The sequence below is a fragment of the Coregonus lavaretus genome (genome assembly GCF_964263955.1).
Source record: "Coregonus lavaretus genome assembly, chromosome: 22".
Taxonomy (NCBI): domain Eukaryota; kingdom Metazoa; phylum Chordata; class Actinopteri; order Salmoniformes; family Salmonidae; genus Coregonus; species Coregonus lavaretus.
This window is the reverse complement of record NC_140009.1, coordinates 6,758,779-6,779,249: the sequence shown is the minus strand read 5'-3', so window position 1 is coordinate 6,779,249 and position 20,471 is coordinate 6,758,779. Positions and strand designations below refer to the sequence as shown.

Genomic DNA, 20,471 nt, shown 5'->3' with positions numbered 1-20,471 from the left:
TAGATGTCACCATGTAAAGCTGAAACTACCACCCATGCAAACCTGCTGATTTAGAAGGTCCTGTGTTGATTGTATTTTCAACCTGCAACCACTGTATTAGGAAATAACACTGATCAACTTTTTTTTCACACTTTTACAGTGTTAGTTTCGTCAGCTGGTGTACAATATGACATAAAACACAGGAAAAACAGAATTTTGACTCCACTGGGCCTTTTTTAAATCATATTTTTTGGTTTTGATAAAATACTTGATTAAAGTTAAAAATATTTAAATCAGTTATTGATATTGAAATAGTGAAACGCGGGCTTTTAATTTGAAGGTTTCCTCATTGCCATACGAGAGTGACATCCTCGTTTGTGCTACTGGCAGAACGAACGTCTGAACTACCCGACCAACATGGAGAGAAAAGGTAATCTTCATAAAGATACAAAAGATTAATCAGTAAGCAATTGTTTGTTAATATAATATATTATTAACAAACGTAAATTGATGTCGTTTTTAAAGTTACAGTTCATTATATCAACGTAATCTTATGTACGAAATGTTTTGTGGAACTGCATCTCCTGCTAAACTGAACGCCAGGCACGTATTGGCGCAGCTAGCTAGTATTAACTAGTTAGCACCATCAACCTTGCCCCTACAGACCATTCCTAACTGTGTCCATTTCCTGTGCTATCCATGAAAAAATAATTGAGTAAACGTGGCCGGAATAATGCAACATTTGTACGATTTGCATTAACAGATCTTCAGTGAGTGGTGGTTGCACGAAAGCTGGCTAGCTAACGTTAGCTGGCCAAACATCGCAGTGGCTCTTACTGTTTTTAAAAGAGGACGTTACTGAATATCTTCAACCAGTATCTCACTTATGTAATACGGCCACAATTTGATTCGTGTCTGTTTCCTGCGACAATAGCTAGCTAGCTAACAACTGTGGCTAACGTTAATTTATTTGCTACCTTGGCCAGCTTTCAAATGTCTTTGGCTAACTAACTTAGCTAGCTAGCACATAACGTTCCATCCAGTGAGTCACGACATGGAAACATAGCTTCTAAAAGACTAGTTAACCAGTAATGGGATAGTTAGCTAGATATTGAATAAATGTGTTCTTCATTGCATTACAGTTCTAGCACTTCAAGCAAGGAAGAAGAGGGCGAAAGCGAAGAAGTCGAGCAAGAAGTGAGTAATTCTGTAGTGTACTGTTACATAGTTAGCATGTCTCGCTGCACAACCCGTGGCTACATCTGACACAGGTATTTAATTTGACCATAAGCATTGAATGAAGTTTCCGTAGGGTCCTAAAACGGACTGACTTACTGCGTTGTGGTACAGTATGTCGATGACAGCCACATTACTACTAGACTGCACCTGCGGCAGTTGTACTGATGTCGCAGTACCCGTGATGTCTTATATTTCCCTTTTGTTAAGGTATTGTCAGTTGCCTGTCAGTCAGTACATCCGTTTTCTACCACATACATAAAACCCAGTTAATTATTTATGTAGGCTCAAAGTATATGATATGTTGTAGAAAATGCAATGCATGCATTTGTGTGAAGTTTCTAGAAAGACTTTAGATTGCACCTGTCCTTTGTTTCATGCAGCAGTTGATTCATTATTTGCTTTTGAGTGTGTGTGTGAACTATAACAGCCTCTGGTTTATCTATTCTCTGTAGTCATAGAAGGAATGCAACATATCTGGAAATGTCATGAGCTAATAACATCAATGTTTACATAGTGACACAAACTGCCATCACACCAGTGTATGGTAGCGTGTGCATGTGACCATGGCACATCCAAGGTAGATATGGACATCTGAATGCATAGAGCAGAGCTACTCCTGGGGCGCCAAAGCACTTCTGGGTTTTGTTTCCATCGGATAGTTAATTGGTGTCCCAGGTCTACAGTAAATCAGAAGTGTAACTGGTCTCAAGGGCCAGATTTGAATAGACCCGGCACAGAGTTAAATACAAGTGTTGGTGATTCTTGGGCCTGCCCGGAACAACAGTATACCTCAAAGAATCCTTTAACGCCCATTTTACATGTTATGAATGATGTACATTATTTGAGTAAATCCAGTTATAGAAAGGATTGCGATTTGTTGTGATTTAACCCAACAACAGCCAAGCCAACCCACACTATGCCGTCACACATGGCAGACATCCTTCTGTAGGCCCGGTGTTATGTAATGCCTAGCTTCTGTGCTGCTATTTTAAAACAACAGGAGAATGAAGAAGTCCTCAGCACTGGCCAGCTGAAACATGACATTATGGATGAGGAAAATGCCCTGCCCTTTAAGTTATTATTAGTTAGTCAGTTCCCGCTTTTGCTCAACCTAAACAATGATAAATCGTATAATTAAAAAAATAAACAAAAAATAGTAATACATTTTAAGAGCACCTCTCATCAGACATATATTGTCAACATAGAAGTGTTTGGCCTCTTTCACAATAATAAATCACATTTTAAACATTACATGAGCAAAATGACTTCGAAATTAATGTTGTCCTTCCAAACAATGGGTTAGCACACTGTACTCATCCTATGTATATGTGTGAATAACGTTATTTATAGAGGATTGTACAACGGGGTGGGTCTAATCCTGAATGCTGATTGGTTAAAACCGCATTCCAGCCGGTGTCTATTGGCTAAATCTATGACGTTAAAATGCCTATTTCCATCTGACTGCGCAATCCACTGTCTCATCAGTCCAGCCAGGAAATGTATAAACTTGATCTCTACTATAAAAAGCATCTTGACATTATCTCACATTTCTTTTAGACTTACATTTAGTTTTCAACTGTGGAGATTTGTATAAACCTTGCTGTCTGTCTCTCTGACATTTGCAACATTGTTTCTATTGAAATTCGATCTCCAGCTGTCCCATAGTAATGAACGTGTTGGGAGTCGGGACGAGACCGACAGGCATGCAGCTTTTTCTCAGCCAGTCGAAATGAATCAGCATAGTTTTTATGGATATATACAAAGAACTATCAATAGAAAACAGGTAAAAAATGAACTAAGTGCAGCTAGTTTACTGTCTTTCCAGCTTCCGTTTGAAGTGATTGTGTTAACTGTGTTGTTGGCTAGCTCCGCTGAACAACAGTGTCCTGACGAGTGAGCACATTTTCTATGCCAGGCGAAATCATGCATCATTAGCTCATTGTTATGGATGTATCCAAATAATTGTCACTAGAAAACAGCTTAAACAAACGCAAATGCAGCTACTTTGCTGTTATTCTGGCTGCACTTTTTGACGTGACTGTGAGTTAGCTGTAGTTGGCTAGCTAGCCAGCAAGGGATAAGAACGTTGCCAGCCAGTATGGCAATGGAACATTAGAACGAACGACTGGGTCGCGTCTCTGGCAACCGAACCGATAGAACGAACGACCAGCTGGCTTGGGTAGCAACCTTAGATTTGTGTCGGGACTAAATGTTGTGGAAGGATGAAATGGTATGAATAAAATAATAAAAATAAAGTTTTTAATGAAAATATGTAAATCATTATTTGAATACAGTTTAAGTCGGAAGTTTACATACACCTTAGCCAAATACATTTAAACTCAGTTTTTCACAATTCCTGACATTTAATCCTAGTAAAAATTCCCTGTTTTAGGTCAGTTAGGATCACCACTTTATTTTAAGAATGTGAAATAACAGAATAATAGTAGAGAATGATTTATTTAAGCTTTTATTTCTTTCATCACGTTCCCAGTGGGTCAGAAGTTTACATACACTCAATTAGTATTTGGTAGCATTGCCTTTAAATTGTTTAACTTGAGTCTATAGGATTGAGGTCAGGGCTTTGTGATGGCCACTCCAATACCTTGACTTTGTTGTCCTTAAGCCATTTTGGCACAACTTTGGAAGTATGCTTGGGGTCATTGTCCATTTGAAAGACCCATTTGTGACCAAGCTTTAACTTCCTGACTGATGTCTTGAGATGTTGCTTCAATATATCCACATAATTTTCCTTCCTCATGATGCCTTCTATTTTGTGAAGTGCACCAGTCCCTCCTGCAGCAAAGCACCCCCACAGCATGATGCTGTCAGGTTATGTCGATATAGGACTCATTTTACTGTGGCTATAGATAATTTTGTACCTGTTTCCTCCAGCATCTTCACAAGGTCCTTTGCTGTTGTTCTGGGATTGATTTGCACTTTTCGCACCAAAGTACGTTAATCTCTAGGAGACAGAACGCGTCCCCTTCCTGAGCGGTATGACGGCTGCGTGGTCCCATGGTGTTTATACTTGCGTACTATTGTTTGTACAGATGAACGTGGTACCTTCAGGCGTTTGGAAATTGCTCCCAAGGATGAACCAGACTTGTGGAGGTCTACAATTTCTTTTCTGAGGTCTTGGCTGATTTTTCTTTTGATTTTCCCATGATGCCAAGCAAAGAGGCACTGAGTAAGGTAGGCCTTGAAATACATCCACAGGTACACCTCCAATTGACTCAAATGATGTCAATTAGCCTATCAGAAGCTTCTAAAGCCATGGCATCATTTTCTGGAATTTTCCAAGCTGTTTAAAGGCACTGTCAACTTAGTGTATGTAAACTTCTGACTTCAACTGTATGTTGGTAACCCGTTGTATAAAAGTGGGAGTGCCCTCGATGCCGGTGTTTGGAGGATATGTTGGCACGGTTTGCCGGCCCGAGACGAATATATCCTCAACACCAGCTTCTCGGGCATTATCACTTAATCATACCATAGCATTGTTGAATACTCGTTTCTGATTGGCTTGAAGGGCATTCTAGAGCGTGCATTATTTCCCTATAACGCACATTATATTTCACGGTAGAATTCAATGGCTATAGTTCATTCTTACATGTTCTATGTTTGAGCTGCTTTTGAAAGCAAAAGTCCAATTGAAAATGTTATTGGCATTGTTGAATTCGATTTTCATAATAGCAAGCTAAGAGTGATGGGTTGGTTAGCTAAAGGAGCAAGTCTGTTTGTTTGGTTACCAAGGCAACTACTGTAGCTATTCTAGTAAACTTGCTAGCTACTTCAGTGGATGTTGATCACATTTCTAGAGGGAAATGGGGTGGCAGGTAGCTTAGTGGTTAAGAGCGTTGTGCTAGTAACCGAAAGGTCGCTGGTTCTAATCCCTGAGCCGACTAGGTGAAAAATCTGCCGACGTGCCCTTGAGCAAGGCACTTAAACCTAATTGCTCCTTTAAGTCGCTCTGGATAAGAGCGTCTGCTAAATGACTTAAATGTAAATTTATAGCCATGGTATTAAAGGGTTATCAACTTGGGGCTCTATGCGTTCTCTGGAAAATAATGCAACTCATTGGAAGGTCGTTAATTATTTTCCATAGAACGCATTATCCCTTACGTAAGGCTGTCACTCTACTGTGAGACGTCTTGAATGGAAAGGCTAATAGTCCTGGATCGATCAATAATATAATACTTTTAGCAAAAATGTTTATTTACAATTTACAATCTGTAGAAACAATGAGAATAGAAAGGTTCAGAACTTTTGTAAAACTTCACAGTACAGTTGAAAAATATATGGCAAATAGAAATCCTATATGGATGGTGTTAAGAGATCGATGGGAGGTGTTGAATGAAGCTGAAGGATGGGACTATTAACAACTAACAATAATAACAACAAGATAACTAATAATGTAAAGCATAAGGTGTCCATAATAAGTATATAGAATATAGGTTGAGAGCTTTTGTGAAAGAGCACAGTTAGAAAGATATGGCATATAGAAGCAAACCGGATGGACATCATGAAAATGATCGGAGAGGTTGAGGGTAGAGGAAGTTCAGGAGTAAAAACAAACAAAATAGAATTATTGTAAAATTGACTGTGTCCATAAAATTTATATAGTATGTATAAGCTGGAAGTAGAGGCCTAAGTGTTCACTAGTTTACTCCAATTAGGGAAGGGGTGGTGGGGTTGGAAAGTAATAAAGGGAAATATATATTTTTAAAGAATGTATGTATATGTGTGTGTGTGTGTGTATATGTACAGTGGTGTGAAAAAGTGTTTGCCCCCTTCCTGATTTGTTATTTGTTTGCATGTTTGTCACACTTAAATGTTTCAGATCATTAAACAAATTTAAATATTAGTCAAAGATAACACAAGTAAACACAAAATGCAGTTTTGAAATGAAGGTTGTTATTATTAAGGGAAAACTAAATCCAAACCTACATGGCCCTGTGTGAAAAAGTGTTTGCCCCCCCTGTTATAACACAACTCAACTGTGGTTTATCACACCTGAGTTCAATTCCTCTAGCCACACCCAGGCCTGATTACTGCCACACCTGTTCTCAATCAAGGAGTCACTTAAATAGGACCTGCCTGACAAAGTGAAGTAGACCAAAAGATCCTCAAAAGCTAGACATCATGCCGAGATCCAAAGAAATTCAGGAACAAATGAGAGAGAAAATAATTGAGATCCATCAGTCTGGAAAAGGTTATAAAGCCATTTCTAAAGCTTTGGGGCTCCAGCGAACCACAGTGAGAGCCATTATCCACAAATGGCGAAAACATGGAACAGTGGTGAACCTTCCCTGGAGTGGCCGGCCGACCAAATTTACCCTAAGAGCGTAGCGACGACTCATCCAAGAGGTCACAAAAGACCCCACAACAACATCCAAAGAGCTGCAGGTCTCACTTGCCTCAGTTAAGGTCAGTGTTCATGACTCCACCTAAAGAAAGAGACTGGGCAAAAATGGCCTGCATGGCAGAGTTCCAAAACGAATACCACTGCTGAGCAAAAATAACATTAAGGCTCGTCTCATTTTTGCCAGAAAACATCTTGATGATCCCCAAGACCTTTGGGAAAATACTCTGTGGACTGACGAGACAAAAGTTGAACTTTTTGGAAGTTGTGTGTCCCATTACATCTAGCGTAAAAGTTACACCGCATTTCAGAAAAAGAACATCATACCAACAGTAAAATATGGTGGCGGTAGTGTGATGGTCTGGGCCTGTTTTGCTGTTTCAGGACCTGGAAGACTTGCTGTGATAAACGGAACCATGAATTCTGCTGTCTACCAAAAAATCCTGAAGGAGAATGTCCAGCCATCTGTTCGTGACCTCAAGCTGAAGCGAACTTGGGTTCTGCAGCAGGACAATGATCCAAAACACACCAGCAAGTCCACCTCTGAATGGCTGAAGAAAAACAAAATGAAGACTTTGGAGTGGCCTAGTCAAAGTCCTGACCTGAATCCTATTGAGATGCTGTGGCATGACCTTAAAAAGGCAGTTCATGCTCGAAAACCCTCCAATGTGGCTGAATTACAACAATTCTGCAAAGATGAGTGGGCCAAAATTCCTCCACAGCGCTGTAAAAGACTCATTGCAAGTTATCGCAAACGCTTGATTGCAGTTGTTGCTGCTAAGGGTGGCCCAACCAGTTATTAGGTTGTAGGGGGAAATCACTTTTTCACACAGGGCCATGTAGGTTTGGATTTTGTTTTCCCTTAATAATAACAACCCTCATTTCAAAACTGCATTTTGTTTTTATTTGTGTTATCTTTGACTAATATTAAAATTTGTTTGATCTGAAACATTTAAGTGTGACAAACATGCAAACAAATAAGAAATCAGGAAGGGGGCAAACACTTTTTCACACCACTATATGTGTGTGTATATATACGTGTGTGTGTGTGTACACAGTTGGGAGAACAAGTATTTGATACACTGCTGATTTTGTAGGTTTTCCTACTTACAAGACCTGTAATTTTTATCATAGGTACACTTCAACTGTGAGAGACGGAATCTAATAAAATGCAAATTAATTACTTAAAAATCATACAATGTGATTTTCTGGATTTTTGATCTTAATTTTGATAAAAATTACAGACCTCTACATGCTTTGTAAGTAGGAAAACCTGCAAAATCGGCAGTGTATCAAATACTTGTTCTCCCAACTGTATCTATTTACATAAAAATGGATGTCTTTGTAGGTGTGTGTGTGCGAGGGGAAAAAAAACATATGGGGCATTGCAGACAATTACGTTGATGGAAGTTACAATCTATCTGCAGTGCTAAAGCTGATCTACCCCCAAAAACAAATAATGAAAAATGTTAGTGTAAATCCCATGCAAGTCTCACTCATTTCTGGAAAAAAGTTTTATGTAATGTTATCCCTGGAATTATGGTTATGGAATGCCTAATACTGTGCTGTTTTACAACAAGGGATCATCTTAGTGCTGTTAGTAATATACATTAGTAATAGGTCTACCAGAAATACCAGAATGTTTTTTCTTGTACTATTCTCTGTGAATAAAAATCTATTATTGAAAATAGTTATTCTAATGATTTAAGGAAAGAGAGAAAAGTTGAACACTAAACAGTATCGGTAAATATTGTCAAAGCCTGTGCCAAGTGCTCACGAGAAGGCCTCTAACCATTGTTGTACTTGTCCTCCATCCAGACAGCCAGCCCACCCCAGGGGGTCAGTACCCCTGCAGCAGCCCCAGCCAGAGACCACTCCCCAGGAGCCAGATGAGCCTGAGGAGATCCTAGGCTCTGATGATGAGGAGCAGGAGGACCCCAATGACTACTGCAAGGGTGAGGGGATGACTGCTGCAAGGGTGAGGGGGGGGGTGACTGGTGCACGGGTGACTGGCGCACGGGTGAGGGGGATGACTACTGCAATGGTGGGGGGGGGGGGGGGTGCTGCTAGTTCGCAAAGTCAAGCAACTCATTGTATGATTTTTGTAAAAGTAGAATGTTATTTCATTATTAGTCCTAATAATTGTAATATATTAACTTGGGAGCCTACAATAATCGACATGCTTATTTAGGTTGTTTTGGACTTCAAGGGTGAGCCAATGACTCCTTTGAATGATGTTTGCTTTCCTGCTGTCACTAATCTCCCTCTCCTGTGTGTAGGTGGCTATCACCATGTAAAGATAGGAGATCTGTTCAACGGGAGGTACCATGTGATCAGGAAGCTGGGCTGGGGACACTTCTCCACTGTGTGGCTGGCCTGGGACATCCAGTAAGATCACTTCTCATGTCATTGTCTGTGAAGGCCTGAGACTGCGTCACACCAGATTCTGATCAACAGATCTTCACAATGCCAGAAGCAGTATTTGTTAAACCTAATTAGTTTGCTGTAATAATCCTATATTGCACAGAATCTTAACATACACTGTCAGCTTGACTGACTGTCGGTCTGTTTTGTAGGGTGAAGAGGTTTGTGGCTATGAAGGTGGTGAAGAGTGCAGAGCACTACACAGAGACGGCTGTGGATGAGATCAAACTGCTGAGATCTGTGAGTGCTAACTCCGAGTCAATCATACTGATCGGCCTGACATCAGCCTGATATTTCATTTTCTTCCCTCCCTTTGTTCTCCTTTCAGACATTTGTTCTGATACATTTTTTTATTTCCTGGGTTTTTGTGGTTCGTAGGTGAGAAACACAGACCCTGACGACCCCAAGAGGGAAATGGTGGTCCAGCTACTGGATGACTTCAAGATCTCCGGCATCAACGGGACTCATGTGTGCATGGTGTTTGAGGTGCTGGGGTACCACCTACTGAAGTGGATCATCAAGTCCAACTACCAGGGCCTTCCTCTGCCCTGCGTCAAGAGCATTATAAGACAGGTAATGACACATGGCGTAGTCCTCATACCTTGGCTATCCAAACCTAATCCTATGTCTTGTTGCTGATCAGGATTGGGGTCAATTCCATATCAATTCAGCAAGTAAACTGAGATTCCTTATTTCCTAATTGAAAAGCAATGAATTAAAATGGAATTGGCCCCAACCCTGCTACTGATCCTTCACCTCATTGACCTTGCAAAGATTAATTAAAAAAACTTTCAGTCCCATTAAAAAAAAAAAAAAAAAAAAGTCTTACTAATCTACTTAAACTATCCCAGGGTGTCTGGCTAAAGTGACATTGATGTCCAGACTTCTTTGACTAATGAACAAGATGGATGGCAATATGGCACTAGTGTTACCCCGGGTGTTTCTGCAGGTCCTCCAGGGGCTGGACTATCTTCACACCAAGTGTAAAATCATCCACACAGACATCAAGCCAGAGAACATCCTGTTGACGGTGAATGAGCCGTACGTGAGGAGGCTGGCCGCGGAGGCTACAGAGTGGCAGAAAGCAGGGGCTCCCCCCCCCTCAGGGTCCGCAGGTAGGGGTTAAGTCCATGCACTGCGCCCATACACGCCGCGTGCAGATGCAGACACGGCGCGACACCAGCACTCGTGAAAAAGTTCACCAAAATATGAATTGTGGTGTACAGCAGAATGTTGACTTGGCTCTGTTCTCTCTTCAGTCAGCACAGCTCCAGCTCCAAAAGCAGTAAGTCTCTCCTTTTCACTCATTGTCTCTGCTAACAATTTTAGCCATTCAGTGTTGCTGTGCTGCTGCAGCCACAACCAGTAGTGTTGTATTCAGTAAACCCTGTTGACTCCTGTCTGGCCTGCTTCCTCTTCCTCTCCAGACGACCAAAATGTCCAAGAACAAGAAGAAGAAGTTAAAGAAGAAGCAGAAGCGTCAGGCGGAGCTGTTGGAGAAATGCATTCTGGATCTGGAGGAGATGGAGAAGGCTCCGGGGAGGGAGGAGGAGGAGGAGGAGGATGAAGAGGAGGAGGACCCAGAGTCTCCCGTCTCTCCCAAGTCGGAGCGGCAATATTGTGCTCCTCTCAGACAGATCTCCTTACAGGAAGTAGCCATCCAAGACACAGCAGGTGATTTTCTGGAATTCTATTCAATACAACTTTATTGTCCCTCAAGGGGACGTTAGTATTTTTTAATCATGGGCCTGGAGATCCACACTGGGTTGTACAGCTTTTTCCTCAACACAGCACTGATGCACCTGATTCAACTAATCTACTAATTATCAAGTGTTTGATTAGTTGAACCAGCTGAGCTGGGACCAAAGCCTACACACCCAGTGGGTCTCCAAGATTAGGATTAAGAACAACACAGAATTAGACTAATTAGAAGGAAACTACTAGTCCAGCCTCCTACTAGATCTAATGTTATTTTCTCATATACCCAGAGTGCATTGCGGGTGCGGAGGTGAACTGTAACGGCCTTCATCCTGAGGAAGAGGAGGATGAAACGGAAGAGAAGAAAGCAGAGTGGAGAGAGCATGACCAACACAACGGTAACGCAGACCAAACAGTGGATCGCTCTCTTCTTCAGCCCGTGTGTAACGGCCTGGTGTCCCCGGGAACAGAGGAGCCTGACACCCCAGAGAGTGGAGCTCTGACCAGGAAGATGGCTGAGACTGAAATAAAGACAAAAGCGTCCGAGACTGAGACAACAAGCTTTAGTGGCCGGGAGGAGGGGGAGCTATCGCCAGAGGAGGAGGAGAAGAATCAGGAAAGGAGTCAAGTGGAAGTCACAGAGGAGGCGCAGGACAGGAGTCGTGGGGAGAAGGAGGCCACAGAGGAGGTGTTGGAGAACGTCCAGTATGGAGGAGAACAGGAGAGTCTGAAGGATGGTGAGTAGACAGGACGGTGAGTACACAGTCATGATGTTGAGAACACGGGTATCAGATATCTCTGTCTTAAACAGGTGGATTTTGTTGGGGATTTTGGATGATTATGCTAATTAGATGTAGGTGCGGGCGTCGACTCTAGTGCAGTACGTTGTTGTATTCCTTTTATTTGACAGTCAGATCAGTGTTGAAATGGTTGGTTGCTGAGTTTCTCTCTCTCTCTCTCTCGCTCTCGATGCAGCCAAACTAGCAGCAGGGAACCTCCTGGTGAACCCCCTGGAGCCACTCAACGCAGACAGACTGAAGGTCAAGATAGCAGACCTGGGGAACGCCTGCTGGGTGGTGAGTATCTGTGTGCAGATGACCTAAGGGATTTCCTGCTTAAGTCTTCCCGGCATTCATGTCGCCCACCTGCTTGGTTGAGCTTGCCAATGGAATAATCCCAAAAGTCTAAACTCCGCCCCAGCTGCCACTCCATGCAGGCTCAATCAAACGTGGAAAGTATTCAAAAAGAAAAACACTATTTGAACCCAGTTCTGCAATAGCAGTGTCATTGACCTGTCTCCATCTCACCCCTTTCTCTCTCTCCTCCGCAGCACAAGCACTTTACAGAAGACATCCAGACGAGACAGTACCGTTCTGTAGAGGTGCTCATAGGGTCGGGCTACAATACACCAGCCGACATATGGAGCACAGCCTGCATGGTAAGCCTGGACAACAGAGAACCACTTACACACTTTACATTCAAATAAAACCAACATTTTAAAACCAGTAAATAAAGGAACGTAGAAGGGATTCAAAAAGGAGATCCTGTTTAGAATGCCTGACAAGATCCTCCTCCCTACAGTACAGTGTCTGCTTCCTTCCTTTGTTGTTTATTGTCCTTTCCTTCTCTGCAGGCATTTGAGCTAGCCACAGGGGACTACTTGTTTGAGCCCCATTCCGGGGAAGATTACGCCAGGGACGAAGGTAGTTATGCATCCGCTTGTTCTTCTGCTTGATTTGAATATATGTATAGTAGTCTACTTTTAGAAGGTTGCCTCTGTTCTAATCTTGCGTACTTGATTCTAATAATTAGCTGGTTGGTTGATCAGCTGAATCAGTTTAGTTACAACTGGGGTTGGAGTGAAAACCTACGGGAGGGTAGCTCTCCAGGAACAGGGTTGGAGTGAACCTACGGGAGGGTAGCTCTCCAGGAACAGGGTTGGAGTGAACCTACGGGAGGGTAGCTCTCCAGGAACAGGGTTGGAGTGAACCTACGGGAGGGTAGCTCTCCAGGAACAGGGTTGGAGTGAACCTACGGGAGGGTAGCTCTCCAGGAACAGGGTTGGAGTGAACCTACGGGAGGGTAGCTCTCCAGGAACAGGGTTGGAGTGAACCTACGGGAGGGTAGCTCTCCAGGAACAGGGTTGGAGTGAACCTACGGGAGGGTAGCTCTCCAGGAACATGGTTGGAGTGAACCTACAGGAGGGCCTCCTGAGTGGCACAGCAGTCTAAGGCACTGCATCGCAGTGTCGCGGCGTCACTACAGCCTGGGGTTCGATCCCAGGCTGTGTCATTACCGGCCGTGACCGTGAGTCCAGTAGGGCGGCGCACAATTGGCCCAGCGTCGTCCGGTTTATGGGAGGGTTTGGCCGGGGGTGCTTTACTTGGCTCATCGCGCTCTAGCGACTCCTTGTGGCGGGCCGGGCGCCTGCAGGCTGACTGCGGTCGTCAGTTGAACAGTGTTTCCTCCGACACATTGGTGCGGCTGGCTTCCGGGTTAAGCGAGCTGGTGTTAAGAAGCACGGTTTGGCGTGTCATGTTTCGGAGGACGCGTGACTCGACCTTCGCCTCTCCCGAGCCTGTTGGGGAGTTCCAGTGATGAGACAAGGTCATGATCACGTAATTGGGTAAAATGACAATATAAAAACTACGGGAGTGTGGCTCTCCAGGAACAGGTTTGGAGAGCACTGGCCTACAGAGAAGAGCTATTTTGGATTGGTGACGTTAACCGTTTGCATACTGTGAAAAACCTCTCTTATCACTTTTGGGTTTGAGTTGGTCCTAAATATTTATAAATGTATTAATGATTAAAAACCAACAGTTATGCTTTTTGCAGTAGGCGGTGTGTGCATTCGATGGTACAATACTGTGCAATGTGTTTGATGGTACAATATTGATTAGTAGTCTAGTTGACAATAAACGGTGCAGTCTGTGCTACTCCATTACAGTGATTTTAATTACCGTATTTTCCGCACTATAAGGCGCACTTAAAAGCCTTTAATTTTCTCAAAAAACAACAGTGCGCCTTATAATCCGGAGCACCTTATATATGGATCAATTGGTTGATCCATACTGGTTGTACACGGCGCTCAAGGTGCTCTGTCAAAATGTTTCAGTATGAAAAACCAATAAAAACAATGTAATAATAATGAAATGTTTCAGTACGACTGGTAAACTACAAAGCCGCACCGCTTGCAGCATTACGGCTACCGTAGTCAGTAAACACCGGTACTGTGCTTACTCACAGTCCCACACCACTTGTGTGTGTATAAAGACCCCAAAATTGTTGTCGGAACGCTTAATAAAGTTTGACTTTATCTGACTGTTTTGTTGACATTCCCTTTAGCACAGCTCCATCTAGTGGATGCATAACGCAACCCCAGTCAAACGTTTGACTGCAGTATCTTCTATTCTATGCGCCTTATAATCCGGTGCGCCCTATATATGAAAACTGTTCTAAAATAGGCCATTCATTGAAGGTGCGCCTTATAATCCGGTGCGCCTTATAGTGCGGAAAATACGGTAGTTTAATAGCCATCTGGATACACTATGTTATCGCATATGTCAGCTAACCTGGGCCTATGTATTACTGTAGCCAACGGTTCTGTCATTGTCATGTCATACATTAATAGAAGAGAAGGAATTGTTGGTTTACAGCACGTCGTACAGTATGCTACCTGCCTATATGTCAGCTATAGTCAATCTTCAAGGGCCAGTTTCCCGGATATTTTAAGCCTAGTCTTGGACTGAAAAGCATGTTCAGCTGAGATTTTCCATTGAAAGTGCTTTGTAGTCCAAAGGAAACCTGCTAGGAGATTTTATTGTATTAATATTTTTATTAACCAGAAGAGGTACGCTAATCTGTGTCTGTGGCCTGCCCTGGGGGACGTGGGGAGGTAGAGCAGGCAAGGTCCTCTGACAGCACCAGGAGTCCCAACACCCAGCTGCTACGTTCCAATGTCAACACTAGCATACTACGTAGAATCAGAACCACATTTAATCCAGTCTCTGTCATGTCTGGGTGTTCTCTACTTAGTTTTAGGCGGGTGTCTTTGTATTGTTTTACAGGTGAAGTTAAAGGGGTTGTACACCCCAAAATAAAAGGGATTATACACCCCGAAATAAAGGGATTATACACCCAAAATAAAAGGGATTATACACCCCAAAATAAAAGGGATTATACACTCCAAATAAAAGGGATTATACACTCCAAATAAAAGGGATTATACACTCCAAATAAAAGGGATTATACACTCCAAATAAAAGGGGTTATACACTCCAAATAAAAGGGATTATACACTCCAAATAAAAGGGATTATACACTCCAAATAAAAGGGATTATACACTCCAAATAAAAGGGATTATACACCCAAAATAAAAGGGATTATACACTCCAAATAAAAGGGATTATACACTCCAAATAAAAGGGATTATACACTCCAAATAAAAGGGATTATACACTCCAAATAAAAGGGGTTATACACTCCAAATAAAAGGGATTATACACTCCAAATAAAAGGGGTTATACACTCCAAATAAAAGGGGTTATACACTCCAAATAAAAGGGATTATACACTCCAAATAAAAGGGATTATACACTCCAAATAAAAGGGGTTATACACTCCAAATAAAAGGGATTATACACTCCAAATAAAAGGGATTATACACTCCAAATAAAAGGGATTATACACTCCAAATAAAAGGGATTATACACTCCAAATAAAAGGGATTATACACCCAAAATAAAAGGGGTTATACACTCCAAATAAAAGGGGTTATACACTCCAAATAAAAGGGATTATACACCCCAAATAAAATGGATTATAAACCCAAAATAAAAGGGGTTATACACTCCAAATAAAAGGGATTATACACTCCAAATAAAAGGGGTTATACACCCAAAATAAAAGGGGTCGTACACTCCAAATAAAAGGGATTATACACCCCAAATAAAAGGGGTCGTACACCCCAAAATAAAAAGGGTTGTACACCCCAAAATAAAAGGTGGGTTCCTCTAAGTGCTGTCAGATTGACCCCCACACCCAGGGGGGGCTTGTGATTGCCGCACGAAGTCTGATGAATCTGTCGTTTGTCTCGTCCTCCCCTCTTCTCTTCTCCCTCTTTTTTTGCTCTTGTTTTTTTTGTCTGAGCAGACCATATTGCATTGATCATTGAGCTGCTGGGGCAAGTCCCACACAAACTCATAACGGCTGGGAAATATTCCAAGGATTTTTTCACCAAGAAAGGTAAAGCAATGTGGTTATGTAAAGTTTTTAAATGAAGACCTATCACCCCTTTTGTTGTAAACACAAACATCTGTGCGTGTATTTCACAGTGCCAATCTTTTTTATTTTCTTGTATGCTGTCATTTAAAGGAAAGCTTTAGTAACAGTCTTGAGTGATGTGTGTGTGTGTGTCATGGTGGTGAGTCTTGTCATGTTAGTGTGGTGATGTGAAACCCTGTCTCTAACTGACTGACTGCCGTCTGTCTCTCTGTCTAACCCTTCTACCTTTCTCTGTGAGGCTGACTGTGCCGTCTGTCTCTAAAACTTCTCTTCCCTAGGTGACCTGAAGCACATCACCAAGCTGAAGCCGTGGGGGTTACTAGAGGTGCTGCAGGATAAGTACGAGTGGCCCAAAGAGGAGGCTGATTGTTTCGCTGACTTCCTCCTCCCCATGCTGGAGCTGGTACCGGAGAAGAGGGCCACGGCCGCAGACTGCCTGCGCCACCCCTGGATCGCCCCCCAGTGACTGCCTCCAGTACTGCAATGCAAAATACCCTGGGGCCTGTTCAGTAGGCAAACGTTTTTGAATGTTGCAGCTAATTTGAATGACTGGAGCTGACATGACTAGTTTTTCTACTTGTCATAGAGGCATGTTTGTTCTACAGTAAGGAGTTCTATCTGAGCGTTCCGTAACGTTTTGCCCTGCTGAATGCGGCCCGTGATGGAACAGTCCAACCGCTGCGACGTAAAACCCTGGGGCTATGTTCAGGAGCATGTAATGTTACTGAACGTTCAGATGAAAATGTATGGTGTCGAACAGATATATGATCATCTGTCAGATAGAATAGGGAATCGTGTCGGCTCTTTTCATTACATTTCTATCTGCAATGTTACATTTGACATTTTAGTCGTTTAGCAGACATTGTTATCCAGAGCGACTGTAAGAGTGTCTGCTAAACCAGTGTTTCCCAACTCCAGTCCTCCAGTACCCCTAACAGCACACGTTATTATTGTAGCCCTGGACACACCTGGTGCAACTCTTTTGAGGGCTTGATGATTAGTTGAATCAGGTGTGCTTACCTGGGGCTACAACAAGAATGTGTACAGTTGTGGATACTGGAGGACTGGAGTTGGGGAAACACTGTGCTAAATGACTAAAATGTAAAAGTAGTGTTTCACGTCCCTGAATTACATCCCTAGATGTATGCCCTCCAGTGGCGGCATCCGGCCACTGCGACGCAAATTTAAACATCTTACAAGAGACTTGTTGCAACAGATCACTTTCCAATTGAAGCGTCTGAGATGATTATTTATTTCTGTTTTGGTTTGTGTTCTTACATTTTTGTCATCATCCATCATCATCATCATCATCATCAAGGAGGAATACGTCTTTGTTTCTCCTTTTTTATTTCATTGTTGATGGTGTTTAAAGAAGCTACTAGGCAACATTGGTTTATGGTCAATCATTTTGGTGGTCCATAATTCTGTGCTCCGTACACTTCTCACCCATATACACTATATATACAGCAGTATGTGGACCCACCACTTCAAATTAGTGGATTGGGCTTATTTCAGCCACACCCGTTGTTGACTGGTGTATAAAGTCGAGCACACAGCCATGCAATCTCCATAGACAAACATTGGCAGTAGAATGGCCTTACTGAAGAGCTCAGTGACTTTCAATGTGGCACCGTCATAAGATGCCACCTTTCCAACAAGTCAGTTCGTCAAATTTCTGCCCTGCTAGAGCTGCCCCCGGTCAACTGTAAGTGCTGTTATTGTGAAGTGGAAACGTCTAGGAGCAACAACAGCTCAGCTGCTAAGTGGTAGGCCACACAAGCTCACAGAACGGGACCACTGAGTGCTGAAGCACGTAAAAATTGTCCTCGGTTGCAACACTCACTGCCGAGTTCCAAACTGCCTCTGGAAGCAACGTCAGCACAATAACTGTTAGTCGGGAGCTTCATGAAATGGGGTTTCCATGGCCGAGCAGCTGCACACAAGCATAAGATCACCGAGCGCAATGCCAAGCGTCTGCTGGAGTGGTGTAAAGCTCGCCGCCATTGGACTCGAGCAGTGTTCTCTGGAGTGATGAATCATGCTTCACCATCTGGCAGTCTGATTGACAAATCATGGTTTGGCGGATGCCAGGAGAACGCTACCTGCCCCAATGCATAGTGCCAACTGTAAAGTTTGGTGGAGGAGGAATAATGGTCTGGGCACGGACCCTTAGTTCCAGTGAAGGGAAATCTTATTGCTACAGCATACAATTACATTGTAGACGATTCTGTGCTTCCAACTTTGTGGCAACAGTTTGGGAAAGGCCCTTTCCTGTTTCAGCATGACAATGCCCCAGTGCACAAAGCTAGTTCCATACAGAAAGGATTTGTCGAGATCGGTGTGGAAGAACTTGACTGGCCTGCACAGAGTCCTGACCTCAACCCCATCGAACACCTTTGAGATGAATTGGAACGCCGACTGCGAGCCAGGCCTAATCGCCCAACATCAGTGCCCGACCTCACTAATGCTTTTGTGGCTGAATGGAAGCAAGACCCCGCAGCAATGTTCCAACATCTAGTGGAAAGCCTTCCCAGAAGAGTGGAGGCTGTTTATAGCAGCAAAGGGGAGGACCAACTCCATATTAATGCCCATGGTTTTGGAATGAGATGTTGGACAAGCAGGTGTCCACATACTTTTGGTTATGTAGTGTAAGATGACTTGTTGTTATTGTGATTCCCACCACCATCTTGTTTTGTTCTACCTCTGTAGTCTCTAGTACCCTCTACCACTTTTAAAATCTCTGTCCTATAACTTGATACAACTTGGTTTTTCTCTTGATAAATGTAATTAGTGTGTCTTGTGTTCACTTTAAGGCGAAGAGTACTTCTGTGTTACACCTTCACTCGTAAGGCTTTTCTTTTTGTTTTTGTTTTTGTATTAGGAAGTTGCACATAGGGCAAACGGACTTGTAGGTGGCACTCCACTCTCTTTCCTGACGGAACTATTTCTAGGTCTCCACAGGAAAATGCATTAGAGGACTGTCTTGCCGTTCGGATCAGTAAAACCCATATCACCTGACACTTTGTTCAGAATCCGTTGCAGTTCTAACTTGTCATTGATTCACTCATCGGATAGGAGACTGGTTTTCTCATGTTTTGTGGGTTTCATTAAGTAATATTATGTTTGAAAAACGTTCAACACAAATCTGTTCATAAGAGCCCCATTCAAAAGAAGAAGTTGTGAAAAATAAAGTATTGTGTGTAAATACCAAAGAGTTTGCCTTGCTCTATATTACATCCATGTACAGTTAACTGATCCTAGGGTGTGGCCGAAATGGCACACGCTTCCCTATATGTTGCATTCTGAAAGTATTCATACCTTTTTCCCTTGTTCCACATTTTTGTTAAGTTACAGCCTTATTCTAAAATGGATTCAATTGTTTTTTTTCACCTCATCAATCCACACCCAATACCCCATAATGACAAAGCGAAAACAGGTTTTTAGAAATGTTTTCAAATTTATATATATAAAAAAAAAAAAAAAAACGGAAATATTACATTTACGTAAGTATTCAGACCCTTTACTCCAGTATTTCGTTGAAGCACCTTTGGCAGCGATTACAGACGCGAGTCTTCTTGGGTGTGACACTACAAGCTTGGCACCTATTTCTCCCATTCTTCACTGCAGATCCTCTCAAGCCCTGTCAGGTTGGATGGGTAGCGTTGCTACACAGCTATTTTCAGGTCTCTCCAGAGATGTTCAAGTCCGGGCTCTGGCTGGGCCATTCAAGGACATTCAGAGACTTGTCCCAAAGCCACTCCTGCGTTGTCTTGGCTGTGTGTTTAGGGTCATTGTCCTGTTGGAAGGTGAACCTTCACCCCAGTCTGAAGTCCTGAGTGCTCTGGAGCAGGTTGTCATCAAGGATCTCTCTGTACTTTGCTCCATTAATCTTTGCCTCGATCCTGACTAGTCTCCCAGTCCCTGCCACTGAAAAACACCCCCACAGCATGATGCTGCCACCACCAGGCTTCCTCCAGACGTGACGCTTGGCATTCAGGCCAAAGAGTTCAATCTTGGTTTCATCATACCAGAGAATCTTGTTTCTCGTGGTCTGAGAGTCCTTTAGGTGCCTTTTGGCAAACTCAAAGCGTCTGTCGTGCCTTTTACTGAGGAGTGGCTTCCGTCTGGCCACTCTACCATAAAGGCCTCATTGGTGGAGTGCTGCAGAGATGGTTGTCCTTATGGAAGGTTCTCCCATCTCCACAGTGGAACTCTGGAGCTCTGTCAGAGTGACCATCGGGTTCTTGGTCACCTCCCTGACCATGGCTCTAATACCCAGATTGCTCAGTTTGGCCGGGCTGCCAGCTCTAGGAAGAGTCTTGGTGTTTCAAACTTCTTCCATTTAAGAATGATGGAGGTCACTGTGTTCTTGGGGACCTTCAATGCTGCAGACATTTAATTTTTTTTGTACCCTATTTTTTTTAAAATATATATTATTATTTATTTTTGTAATTTATCAGACGCTCTTATCCAGAGCGACTTACATGA

At 42.8% G+C, this 20,471-nt stretch overlaps 1 protein-coding gene across 1 annotated transcript; it reads left to right on the top strand.

Moving 5' to 3' along the window:
• Positions 1–370: 370 nt before the first annotated feature.
• Positions 371–19,215, top strand: LOC311149834 (SRSF protein kinase 1-like). The gene is made up of 15 exons (XM_084187067.1): positions 371–409; positions 1,122–1,176; positions 8,396–8,532; positions 8,857–8,965; positions 9,154–9,241; positions 9,380–9,574; positions 9,951–10,116; positions 10,261–10,286; positions 10,429–10,675; positions 10,990–11,436; positions 11,675–11,775; positions 12,030–12,137; positions 12,333–12,402; positions 15,852–15,944; positions 16,262–19,215. The coding sequence occupies exons 1-15, from the start codon at positions 397–399 to the stop codon at positions 16,447–16,449; spliced, it is 2,043 nt and encodes a 680-aa protein (XP_084043193.1). The 5' UTR covers positions 371–396; the 3' UTR covers positions 16,450–19,215.
• The last annotated feature ends 1,256 nt before the right edge of the window (positions 19,216–20,471 follow it).

Bases quoted from the DNA above. Each gene is read 5' to 3' on its own strand.
- LOC311149834 (XM_084187067.1), top strand. The intron at 8,533-8,856 runs GTGAGGGGATGA...TCCTGTGTGTAG, and splicing joins CCCCAATGACTACTGCAAGG to GTGGCTATCACCATGTAAAG. The intron at 11,776-12,029 runs GTGAGTATCTGT...TCTCCTCCGCAG, and splicing joins TGGGGAACGCCTGCTGGGTG to CACAAGCACTTTACAGAAGA.